At 39.5% G+C, this 12,450-nt stretch overlaps 1 protein-coding gene across 35 annotated transcripts in view; it reads left to right on the top strand.

The window, feature by feature from the left end:
- Positions 1 to 12,450, top strand: part of TNRC6B (trinucleotide repeat containing adaptor 6B) — a 134,547-nt gene that overhangs the window by 31,979 nt on the left and 90,118 nt on the right. For 15 of the 35 annotated variants that reach the window (XM_085517112.1, XM_085517104.1, XM_085517127.1 and 12 more), the window contains one exon: positions 4,511 to 4,578. The exons of the other annotated variants lie outside the window; for them this stretch is intronic. In XM_085517112.1, coding sequence (XP_085373238.1) covers positions 4,511 to 4,578 — 68 coding nt within the window. The remainder of the gene's footprint in view (positions 1 to 4,510; positions 4,579 to 12,450) is intronic. 35 annotated transcript variants of the gene reach the window in all.

Below are 12,450 nucleotides of genomic sequence, written 5' to 3'. Positions count from 1 at the left end.
TGCTCAGATGCTTGGAAAGAAAGATTAAAATAATAGAATACAGAATTTGACAACTTGCAGTTCCTCTTTTAATAAAAGCAGGTTTTCTATCAACTTCCCTCCCCTGCTGTTCGAGGGTCTATTTCTGGTTCCTGCTTCCAGCTGCCAGAATCTTGAAGCCTTCACCATCTCTTGCCAGGAGAAACAGGTGCTGAGAGCACTTGCTTTGATTCTTGGAACCCACGGCTCCCCCTGCAGTCCTTTTAAGAAAGTGAAGTGCCTCAGACCCTTTATCCACAGCTGCTTTAACTCCATCAGGAAAGGCCACCGAGTTTGTCAGGCCTAACTTGCCCTTGGTGAAGCAAGTTCAAGAAGCAATCAGGTTCTGCAAAAAGAGGCTAAGGTGGATCAGACCTATGGAATAGCCTGATGCATAGAATCACAGAATGATTTTTGTTGAAAGAGTCCTTTTGAAATCATGTAGTCCAACAACCTTGCTGTGGGCAGGGATGCTTTTCACTAGATCATGTTGCTCAGAGTCCTGTCCCTTTCACTGTGTAAATATGGTCTCCTTGTCAGAAACAGAGGAGCTTGTATTGCTTGTTTTGTCATCCTCCAGTACACAAACCTTCTTATTTATATTGGATAGGTAAAAATTCATAGTCAACAAGGACTTTAAAAATTCAGTGTTGCCAGTTATGTTTGTACAGTAACAAATTGCTGATTAATTAGTACATGTTACAAGTAAGTATATCCTTTTATGTCACTTCTCTGAGTTTGTTTTGTTTAAATCATAGTGAAGAAGTGCTGCTTGTTACAACATTGTCAAACTGCTTTCTTGTGTGTGCATTGGTCATATGTTGTTTTGTGTTAATGCAGAACTGGGCTTTATTCACATAAAATTTTTCCTCTGCCTTAGACCTTGCTTTGTCCAGAGCTTTTGTTCTTAGAGTTGAACTCATTGTTTCATGTCCTCCCACCGTTTTCCACTGTGGTGAGCCTGGCTCATTGCTGACATCCTTGTAGGTATGGATAGACACCCCAAAACCATCTCCAAGCTGAACAAGCTCAGAACCCTCAGCCTTTCCTCACAGGACAGATGCTGCAGGACCAAGCATCTCAGTGGTCACTACTGCAAAAGCCAGCCAGCCCACTTTGTGGGTATGTTTTCTTGTGGGGCCCAAAACTGGATGCATTTTTCCAGTTATGGTCTGTTGAGCTCTGAGTAGAGAGAATAATCAGTTTCCTCATCTACTGGCAAGGCTTGTATTAATACAGCCTGGGATACCGTTGGCCTTTCGAGCCTGGGCACACTGCTGGCTCATGATCCATTTGCTGCCTGCCAAGACCTTTTCCACAGAGCTGCTTCCTAACCTGTCATTCTTCAGACGGTGTCTTTGCCAGGGCCTCTCAGGTGTGGTGCTTGCAGCTGTCCTGTCTGAATTTGATGTTCCTGCTGCTCCTTCGCCTGTCTAGGTCCCTCTGAATGGCAGCCCTGCCTCAGCCATGTTGGCTGAGCCTGACCACCTCAGAGTTCACTATTTTGGCCCTTCAAGTCTCTGGTAAAGATGTAAAGATCATTTCTAGGATAAACCTCTTCAGCATCTCACCTTTTGGCAGCCTCCTCCTACCACCCATTGACTATGCTCCTCTGGCCACTCAACTGTGTTTTTAACATTCATCCATTCTATCAGAGTTTTCCAGTTCCCTGATATTTGATTTCTTAAAGTTCCCATGTCCTCTTCTAGTGTTCCAAGGCATTTCATTGTTAGCTTTTTTTGCACAGTGAAAACCTACCAATTAATCTTTATTTCATGCATTTGACAGTTCTTATGTTCATGACTATTTCCTTGCACTGTGATTAATTTTTTTGGTGAGGTTCTTGTAAGACTTTGCCATGGCAGTTCTTTAAGAAGTCAAGCGCTAGCCTCTTTTTTATAATGCAGATTATTTCAGATAATTCTACCTAGTATCTGTTTCCTATTCGTATTCAAAGCAGATTTGGGATTTTTTTTTCCACCTGCTTTAAAACAGATTGGATCTGGACCTACAAGAATGTTGTCTGCAGTGCAGGGGATTTGTAGCTCTTAATTATTTGCCTCCTCTTCTCTTTGAAATGGTAATTTTGATAGATATGCTTGCTAGATAATAATGTTCTTGAGCGGCTCTGCTACCAGCGGAATTTACTCTACAGCTGTAGTAAAGCAGCAGTTTTATTGGCAATACTTTGGCAATTACCTTGTTTTGGTGGTGATCTAACGTTTGAATTCTCATTCAGATTTCTTCTTTATGATCTAATAAAATAAGCTCCCATTCCATTCTAAATTTGAGTTGGTTTTAAAAGCTTTCTATTTTTATACTTGAATTCTTACAAATTCTTCTTTTCTACATTAAACCAAATTTCTGTTTTGTGTGGGAGCCTTCTCAGCTTAGCGTTATACGTGCTCTATGTCATTCTCTTTTACTCCCAAGCATTATATTTCATCCTTCCTCCTGGTATTGCCCACAAACCATTCCCTTGCTTACCATTCATGTGAACTGTACTCATTTCAAACCAAGAGGCATTCCTCAACTCAGCCGAACATAAAATACACTAAACAGAGTCATTCATGCTAGAATAGCACCCGATTTCAGGCTGTATAACAGTAACTTATTAACCACTTTCCCCTCACTGATAGAAGCATCCTGTTTTGATGTGCCTCCACAGATCTGTTATCCCATCTTTTTTTGTTTTAGTTTGCAACAGATCAACTGGTGGACTACCTTTCACATGACAGTTTAAGAGCGGATGTTAGAATTCTTGAGAAGCAAGTGTAGGCTGAGGTACAGCCAGGTTTGAAGGTGTTTGTGGTGGGAATACATGCATAAAAGTGCAAGTCATTCACTAAATTGTTTGTACGTTGTTTGCACATTTCTTTGTTGCTTTCAAACTATGCTTTAAAACAAAATGACTGTTTTTACTGTTGGTTGCATGGGTACATGTTTACAAGCGTGAATTTACCTTATGCTTTCTTGACTGACTATCTTCTGGATGCTGTTACCACCATATAGTTCTCAGTTTCTCAGTTCAGTTGGTGTTTACTTAGGGCTGTGTTTGTGCAGGAGAAAAAAGTAATTTCTGTTGTCCTTGCTAGACAATACCATGCAGTTAATGTTTTTTTGTCAGCATTTTTCACTTGTTAACGTGATCAAGACAGAAATGAGTAGAAGTTATCTCTAATGGGGAGGAGGGACACAAGGGAAAGCCTACGGTATCATCATAGTATCATAGTCTTGTGCGGGTTGGAAGGGACTTTAGAGATTATCGAGTCCAACCCCCCGGGATTCGAGCCTCCTTTGTAGCAGAGCGGCACTTCTACCACCTGCGCCACAGGGGGATTCGAACCCAGGGCCTATGGTGTTGCAATGCGGCATTCCTACCACTTGCGCCACTGGTGTGGCTGTTGGCTGGTTTATGGGGCTTTTTTTTTTGCATGTGAGATTGTTGATGTTTTTATCCTTAAGGGAATAATTAAATTTGTTATCTTTACAGACAGAATAGATCTCTCCTTTCCATTCCTAGTGTAATGTAGTGGATCACGGATTCGTGTGCGATCAGGATTTATTTGCTTTATTTCTTGTATAGCCTGTGGAACATTGCATTGTGGTCTGCTTGCTGACTTCATATAAAGTAGAGCATTGCTAACCATGCCTGGAAGTTTCCATAAAATACTAAGTGCATGTGTTGAATTTCTGTAGAAAGAGAAGAATATTCTGCTACCTTCGCAAGAGCTTCTGGCTGAATGAAGTAATTAAATGAAGTGTGCATAATAAATGAACAAATATAATGCAATTCCTCTTTTGTGATGAAGAAATTACTGAAAATGTGGGCTAAAATTGTATTTAAAGAGCAAACAATTAAACAGAAAACTTCCTTAGTGCCCTTGGAATCTTTTATCATGTGAGCCAAAGGAAATGCCTACCTTATGTTGTCATTGGAACAGCATTTATTTGAGGTTCCCTCAGGCCTCTTTTTTTACCCTGCTAACTAAGCTAGATATGTGCAGTGAAAGTCTTTTTCGTATAAAAATATACTTTTTAAAACAAATAGACTGTTTTTACAGCCGTTTCTATCTGTAGTTAATTAGGTTTTTTACAAGAAAAAGAAAACTTTTTTGGAGAGAGATCATGTTGAGACAAATGTGGTTTTGTTTGTTTTGCTTTTCTTTTTAATTCTTACGTTATACACAAGGAAGAAACAACAGAAGTCACACTTGCTCAGAATCATGAAGGATGTCTGTAAAATGACTGATAAGTCTTCTGCTGTAGCCATTAAATCATTCTTCCCTTGCAAGATTTTCTGAGAATTGTGCAAGAAAACGGTACCATAGCAATGGGGATGAACATCTGTTGCTAAGAAACTACGTGGTCTGTTCTGGACCAGTTGCTCCGATCAAGTGGCTGCCTTAAGTTGTTGCATATGGAAAAGAGCCACTTTAGGTGATTTGCGTTTTGCTCCACCAATTCTGACCTGCAATGCTTGCCTTTGCAGATGGAACATGAGGATTTTGTAATGGAGGGGCATGGCAAGACTCCACCTCCTGGTGAAGAAAACAAACAGTGAGTCACATGTTTATTTAAAAAGGGCCTTACCATGGTGTGAAGCACTCCTGTCTAAATGTGCTGGGAGCATTGGTTGGTTGTTTGGTGCTCGCCCTTTTGGTTCATAGATACCGGTATTTAACAGTGGATAGCAGCTGAAAAAAAACAATAATCAGGATGATGACTTGCCTTACATTTAAAAGCATAGAAATATGCTTTGCAATTTCAGAAGGTAAATCAGAATTTGCTGTGGAAGAGAATCATTCTGGAAGCTTCGTGCTCATGTATTAAATTCTGCTTTTTATTTTTAAAGTGAAAATTCGTACATTAAGCATTTATGTATTTCTTATTCAGGGAAATAATTTGAAATATGCTAGAACTAGGGGATCTTTCTCTTGTGCAAATGGTAGAGTGGTTCTCTTTGAAATACAAGACTTAATTCATTAAAATGTACTGTATGGAAGGAACTGAAATTGTAAACAAAATTGCTTTTGTAAGGATGAGCAATTGAAGATCCCGGTACTTAGCGGTATAAGGAAAAAAGCTTCGTGTGAGGAAAAAATGACAGATTTCTATTTGTAAAACATGTGGAGAAAACGGTGTTTCCAATGACTTCAGACCGAAGTCCAGTAGCAGAAGAGCAGAGCTTGGTCCTAAATGAGTATTGCAGTATGGCTGTATTCTGTATTCTTTCCTTTGGCTAATACAATGGTAATTTAATGTTGGTATCACAATTAAATGTTTTCCCTGACATACATTTTGGAACAAGCAAGATTATCTTTAGGAAATTCACAGTGGAAATCTTTAATCAACAGCCCCCATTCCCAGTGTGCCCTGTCGGCTGTCACCTCACGAACAGGGATTCTGTTGTCACTTTCATCAGCTATATACTTTGTTGCAGAAAGGTTGGCATTCGACTCAAGTAGAAGGTCTTCCTTACCTTTCAGATCAGCTATTGACTAAGTTGACTGCCTCTGCAACAATGAGAAAATCTTTCTGAGGTAGCCAAGATGAGCTTGGGGAAGTTGTAGTGCTGAGCATGCACATTCTTTCCATCATGGAAGCGAGCCAAACTTCTCAAACTAATTGCTGCTATTTCTTTCTATTCAGACTGCCCAACTTACTGTGGTACCAAGAGATGCAAAGCTTACTGAAGTAGAAAAGTAGAAACTTTCAGAAAGTTCCAGAAAGCAATCAGTGCAGGAATAAAATTTAAAGAGCGGGAGTTATGTTTTTGCCCTTGTGAATTACTTATTTAGTTATACAGTAGTACCGTGTTGTTACAGTGAGGATATGAGAGACCTTGTATTGGATGTATCCTGGCCTTTTGTTTGCTGTCTTATTTTAGGTGCAAGTGGAAGCTGTGGTTATTTTACAGTTGACCTGATTTCTAATTAGAGCTCTTCCAAGTGCCTTACAACAGCTCTGTTCTCCAGAACTGTAGTTACTGGAAAGAGAATGACATCAGTGATAGGCAGGAGTGGTTTTTTCTTATTCTCTAACTAATAAATGTATGTTTTTGTGTACCAAATAAGAAGTCGATAGAAGTCTTAAAGAGCAGTTTAAGTAATACAGCTAAGAGATGAAAATAATTTTATGTAATTTCAACATGATGCTGGGAATATTATGTTGTGGGTATTGCTCTTAAATTTAAATTGATTGCTTGAATCTTTTTCTACCCACAATCTCAAATTTTCATCTACCTAACCAAAACTGCCTATTGAGATGGAGCTTAACACTTGTGACGTTGATCTGGCATACAGAATAAATAGAGGACTGACATAAAAAGCTCCAGTAATTTATATCTTTAATTTACTCCAGAACGGTTGTGTTGTGTTGTCTTCAAAGCTTCTTGAACCAATCTCAAAAGGAGAAGAGGGGGGGAAAAAGCATTCAAAAATTACTTCCATTACGTATTAGTTGAGCATCCTGGAGTAGGTCTATGATGGGCCATAGAGGGGCTGAGGGGCATCTGAAAATGAGGAAAAGCTGATAGCTGCTACTGTTTAATTTAGAGATTGGAAGGTTTGGAGTCGGGCAAACTTTTCTGTGTGTACAGGTAGATACCTGATGGGATTGCAGATGTTTCTCTGTGCTGCCCAGTGAGGCAAGAAGCAGTGGAAACAACCTGAAATACAGAAAGTTGCACTCAAGAAAGAAAGGAAAAAGAATCCCAAAAACCATGGGAATAGTCAAGCAATGGAATAGGCTGCCCAGAGAAATTGTGCTGCAAGATACTGAAAACCCAGCTGGATTCAACTGTATACAACCTGCTGTAGTTGGCCCTGCTTTGAGTAAAGGGTGGGATTAATCATCTCCAGAGATCCCTTCCATCCTGTATGTTTCTGTAGTTCTCCATGTCTGTATATTCAGTGGTGTCTTCCTGCTTGGTTGAATTAAAATCAGAGCTTATTAATGAGAAGAAATAGATCATAAGTTTGAATGAGGGTCAGATGTTTGCTACAGTCCTAGATACACTAGATGAAGACTAGTCTTTTCCAGCTGTTCTTCAGACTTCATAGTGTCTACAGCTCTCTACAGCTGTGCAGATGGAATTTTTACTTTTTGAGTGCTTCTAATTTGCTTTCCTGAAAAGCTGACCATGTTAATTGAATTGCCTTTCATCTGGGTAGTTCCACTGACACTGTATTCAGAAGGTGTGGTTTCAGCGACTGACCTGTGAGGGAATTAACTTGCATCAGAGTGCTCGAGGAGTCAGCAAGTGTTAACCTTAGGCAAATCCAGATATTTTTTAATATTTAACTGCATTCCAATGGATTCAAATAAGATTTGAATTGGCAATGAAAAAAACAGAAATAAAAAGATACTTCTGAGCAATGTTGAATGTAAGCAGTACTTTTCAACTAGCTGCGGTTTAGTTTGAAATTTCCTTTGCAAAATTGCAGCTGTACAGTAGGCTGCAAGGAGCCGACATCTATGGGTGAGTTCAAGCACTTTATTTCTGAAATTCTGGCTATTTTAATGCAGTTTGATCCAGGGATAAACACATGACACAGCAAGAGTAACTTCTAGTATTAAGGAAAAAAGAAGAAATGGTATAATCTCACTATTTTCTGTATTGAAGTACGAAGACCAAATAATACTATTTCTCAGAGCAAATTCTCAGCTACAAAACACTATTTTTCAACATACCACTGTTAGCTGTGTGTTTTTGCTAGCAATGAACACAAGCCTTTGTTGTACTCATAAAAATCTGCACCTGCAGAGATGACCCACTGTTTCACAGCTGCCATGACAGCATAAATGCTGTTTCCCATGCAGCCTACCCTTCCTTGGCCTGAATGGGTGGAAGTCAGAAGACACCAAATCCAGACTGTACGGGGAGGTATGGTAGGATGGTCCAGCCAAGATTGGCAGTGTGCTCCACAGTCTTCAAACTGGTACAGGGCCTGGTGTTGTCTTCTCTGGCCTGACTATGCAAGTTTGGGCATTCTGCTTACTGTTGTGATGTAGTGGTCAGAGTTGATAGTTTTTCTGTGTTCCAGGAAATCCTGAAGCACCACCATTTTTATATCCTAAAAGAAAGCGCATGTCACTTTGCCCTCTGAGGTCCACATCTTGAACTTATTCATCCATTGGGAATTCATGGGCTGTTTTGACTCCTGCTCATAGTGGTGATACCATGTCTTGTCATGATAATGATGTGCTGTGGAAAGCTGAAGGTGACTTCAGCCATGTATTGGTTCAACAGGTCCTGGGATACCTACATACAAATGTCTTTTCTGTTCCTGCATCAGCCTTTGTGAGACCTGTCTGGCACAAATATTGCAATATTTGAACGTTGCCACCAAAATTCTCAGTGCACTGAAGCCAATATTCAGCTCCGTGCACTGTTCTCTGGTAATAATCCACTGACTTGAACTGATGAGCTGACTGAGAGGCTCTTCATTTCATGGTGTAGCAGCTGTTCATGGACATCTAGAACATGGTATGTCTTTCACATGGCTGTCACCACTGCTGAAACACATCACCCACTGCCTTACTGTGCTTACGTCCACTGTTTGGTCTCCATCAACATTCAGCAAGCGGCAATGAATGTTGGTGGGTGTAATTTTTTCCACATGGAAGAATTCAGTGACAAGCTTTTGCTTTTTCTGCACTTCCATATCAGACACCATTCGGTCCGGCTGTCCCTCTGCTGCCCTCTGTCACATGGCAGCAAAATGTAATGAAATATTGGTGAAAAGGCCATATCACCAACATCCATCTCTGATGTCACAGGCCAGTATAATAAAATAGGAGGCATTACTTTTGGAGCAGCCCTATAACCTCCAAATCCTGAGATTATCAACTCCATTTTGTGTATGTCATTTCTTTGTCACCTCAACTTCTCTTGAAGTTTGTGGCAAACAGTGCTCTTCCTTGGAAATATCAACAGTTACGTTTAAAAGTAAAGCTCATAGCTGATTCTTTGCATGTAGAATAAGCTCATTAGATAAACGTAGCCTAAACCTGTGCCCCTCTCTCCCCTTTCCCCTTTCCTAAAGCATCCTTTGACATCCGAACATGCCACTGCTGAGATGTGTGCTATGTATGTAGAGGCCAAACTAGATGGTTTTGTCACAGGGTGTTGCAGTTCTCTCAACATGCTTCAGTTCTAGTAATTATTCAGACTAGCTCTTGTATTGGCATCTGATTAGGAGACTTCTGCCTTTGACTTTTTTATGGTTTATTTTACTTCATTAGAAATTTGAAAGGATATGAGAGGGTGGGAGACCATGAAACAAAAGCTCAAGGTGAAAACTGAATAGCTGTTCCAGCTGAGATTCAGGAATACTTTCATCAGCTTCCCATTGTAGAAGACCTTTTTTACTCCCTTCGATGGAGAGGCAGGACAAGTTTGCATCTCTACCTGTGTGTGTAAGGGGAGAGCCTGAGGCACGGAAAAACATTGCCCTTTGTTGTGCAATTGAGTGGGCAGCAATGGATGGGACAGCAGTGAGTTCTGGAGCTATAGAGCAGCTACGTTTTAGTTTCAAGTCTTGTAAGTCAATAATGTTGAAAAAGCTGGCTTGCACTGCTTAAGATACAGTACTTCTAAGCAATGTGACAAGAAAAAATATGCAGAGTTTATACTGAAGTATTTTAACTGCCAAGGGATTCATGAGTTCTGTTCCATATTTTATTAGTTCAATGTTTTGGTTATTTTTTTCATCTTTTTGTACCTAACATTAGAGGTATTTATCCCCAAGAAAATTCTTACCTGAATATTCTATGCAAAAATCATTTAAATTAAGTATTTAGTTCTGCAGGCTAGTCTTAAAAATGTGTGAAAATGTTTTCAATTGTCATTACATGTTTTTAAGCTACCTTGTTTCACCTGCTCACTCATTTTTCTTTCAAAGCTTGTATTAGGAGATAGCAAACATTTAGCACAGCATGTCTTACTTTGTCATGAAGAGATACCAGCTTTCCATGGACCACATCTATAACCTCCTCCATTAGCGTAGTGTCATTCTGCAACCATTTTCTGAGCATGTGGAAAATTGGAAAGTAGATGACTGAGGAAAAAGAAACAATTGAGATGACACAGAAAAATATTAAATCTGAAGGTAAAGTTTCCACTTAATATTCACATGTGTTTGTCCTGCACTGCTACTAACACTGAGAGGAAAACATTTGTGGACAGTACGCATTGTACATGTGAACAGTATGATGCTGCTTTCCCCTGGGATTTCATAGCACTTTCTTCCAGATGTCTTCTGGTAAGAACATCCCAGCTTGTTTTTTTCCAAGATCTGCACTTGTCCTGCATAGTAAGCACACAAAACCTACTTCTGAACTTAGAAAAAAGTCCCTTGGTCAGACAAGACTGCACGTGTAGTGTTTCCAAAACAAGAAGAACGTGCATTTCTGTTCCAATTTGCTGATCTATAAATGTGGTATCGCAGATTTCCCAGTTGATATCACACTGACACCAACACCACTATTGATTTCTCTCATCATCTAGTTCTATTTGTAATTCCTAGCAAAAAGGAGGGGAGTTGTATTCTGATTTACCACCATCTTGAGCACCTGATGGTACTTTGAAGCAGAGAGCATTTGTATACTGACCAAATTCCTAAAATCCCGGAGCCTTTTTATTCAAACATCACCTCCACCCCCTGCTCCCTCATCCTTTTTAAGGACTACCTACGGGACACTCCATTAACGTCAAGTTCACTGTTCAGGCCGTCTTTCTGGTTTGGTTGCAGTGGCTGTTGCCCCTCCCTCTCCTAAGCAGACACTTCTCAGAAGCTGCCCCAGGTAACTGCCTTCTGATGCATCATTTATATGGATGGCTGGAAATTGCTCTCTTTTCAGCTGTATGTTTCTCTGAGATAGGAACTGATGAGTGGCATCTTAACAAGAATGAGATAAGTTGCTTACAGGTTGACCTGTGATTCTTCTTTGTTTCAGTCTTTAGCTAAAACACGTATCAATAGGTTTGACTTTTTTTTTCTTGTTGTTATACTGCTCTTCTCAAACAACTGCTTGTGATGCACAAACTGAAAATTGATTGATGTCTGTATTAAATGTTACTTGGAAAGACATAGATCGAAAAATAATTGCTAAATACTCCATTCATGATTTCTCTCCTACCTTTACATAGACGACCACTTACTATAAGGTAGCTTGCTAGAGATGGGCAGAAAGCGTGGCTTAAAGAAACTGGAGGACAGTTTGATTTCTTGCTCATTCTCCCTACTACTGGTTCCTCTTAGTATAACTGTCACAAAGACTAATAAGAATAAAACATTTAGTAGTATCCTGCCAGTGTTTAGACAAGGAAATCCCTGGAATGCATGCATAGAAGTTCATTAAACAAAACTGGTATTTTCCATTAGTAAATTGAATGTATTACTTCTGACTAGTATATATAAACATATATTTATTTCAGTGCTTTCTGAAAGAGGAGATACTGTCTTCCAAATTGTAAACAGAAGGAAAGGGGGGGGGAGGGGGGGGGGAAGGAATTCTGCTTTTCAGTTCCTTGTCGATGCATTGATTTCTATATATTTTTGTTGTTTGTTGTTCAACTGAACTACATGAACTTAAAAAGGCGAAAGTCTTTCTGCTTGTGGAGGTATTTACTGCTGAAAAAAGTGGCTTAGTTTGTAACCAAGCACTGGTTTTAGCTTAAAAAAAAAAAAAAAAAAAAAAAAGAGTGATCAGGCAAGTTGCTTGTTCATAAAATAAAAGTTGGAATGATTTTGTATTCATTCCTCAAAATCCTGCTACAAAATCTGAATAGTCAAATAATAGCAACAGACTTAAATAATGTTCCTTGCTTTTCTTTAGGAGTCAAGAATAATTCTGAGCTCCTTCTCTATATTCTCTGTATCACTAGCATGTATTACTACTGTAATTGTGTAGTTGAGAAAAAAGATGTGGTAGCTACAGCAAGCTGGTTGTGCCACTCAATTTCAGAAAGGGTTCACATCTGGCCTCTTAGAGCAAGCCATTGGCTTTGTAAATGCTTGTGAATTATAGTTTTAAAGAGTACCTTCAGACTGGATCGTTGGATCTTCTGTATTCTTTGTATGCACATCCAGATGAATGACTGAATATTCATTTCAAGAGTATGGAGAGAAGGGGAAAAAAAGAAAGCTAAATGATAAGTAGGATAAAAAGATGTAAACAATTACATGAACTTGGTTGCAAGTTGCTGAACTTATCTAGACCCTTCAGGAAGTGACCATCCACTGCTGTACAATATAGAGCTCCTCATAGAAGTAAATCAGATGTAGAAGGTAGGACTCACTGTACAAGTAAAAGTACTACTCCCCGTGGTCAAGATGGTGTGAACTGAAAATTTGTTTATAGAGGTGTTTTGGAACTCTTCAGCTGCATCGTACCTCTGTTGTGCTATGATCTGGTGAGCTGGTA

Source organism: Coturnix japonica, chromosome 1, assembly GCF_054131305.1.
Source record: "Coturnix japonica strain WE chromosome 1, WE-NBRP24, whole genome shotgun sequence".
NCBI classification, from domain to species: domain Eukaryota; kingdom Metazoa; phylum Chordata; class Aves; order Galliformes; family Phasianidae; genus Coturnix; species Coturnix japonica.
Note: the sequence above shows the minus strand (reverse complement) of the source record. Positions and strands in the feature narration are given on the sequence as shown.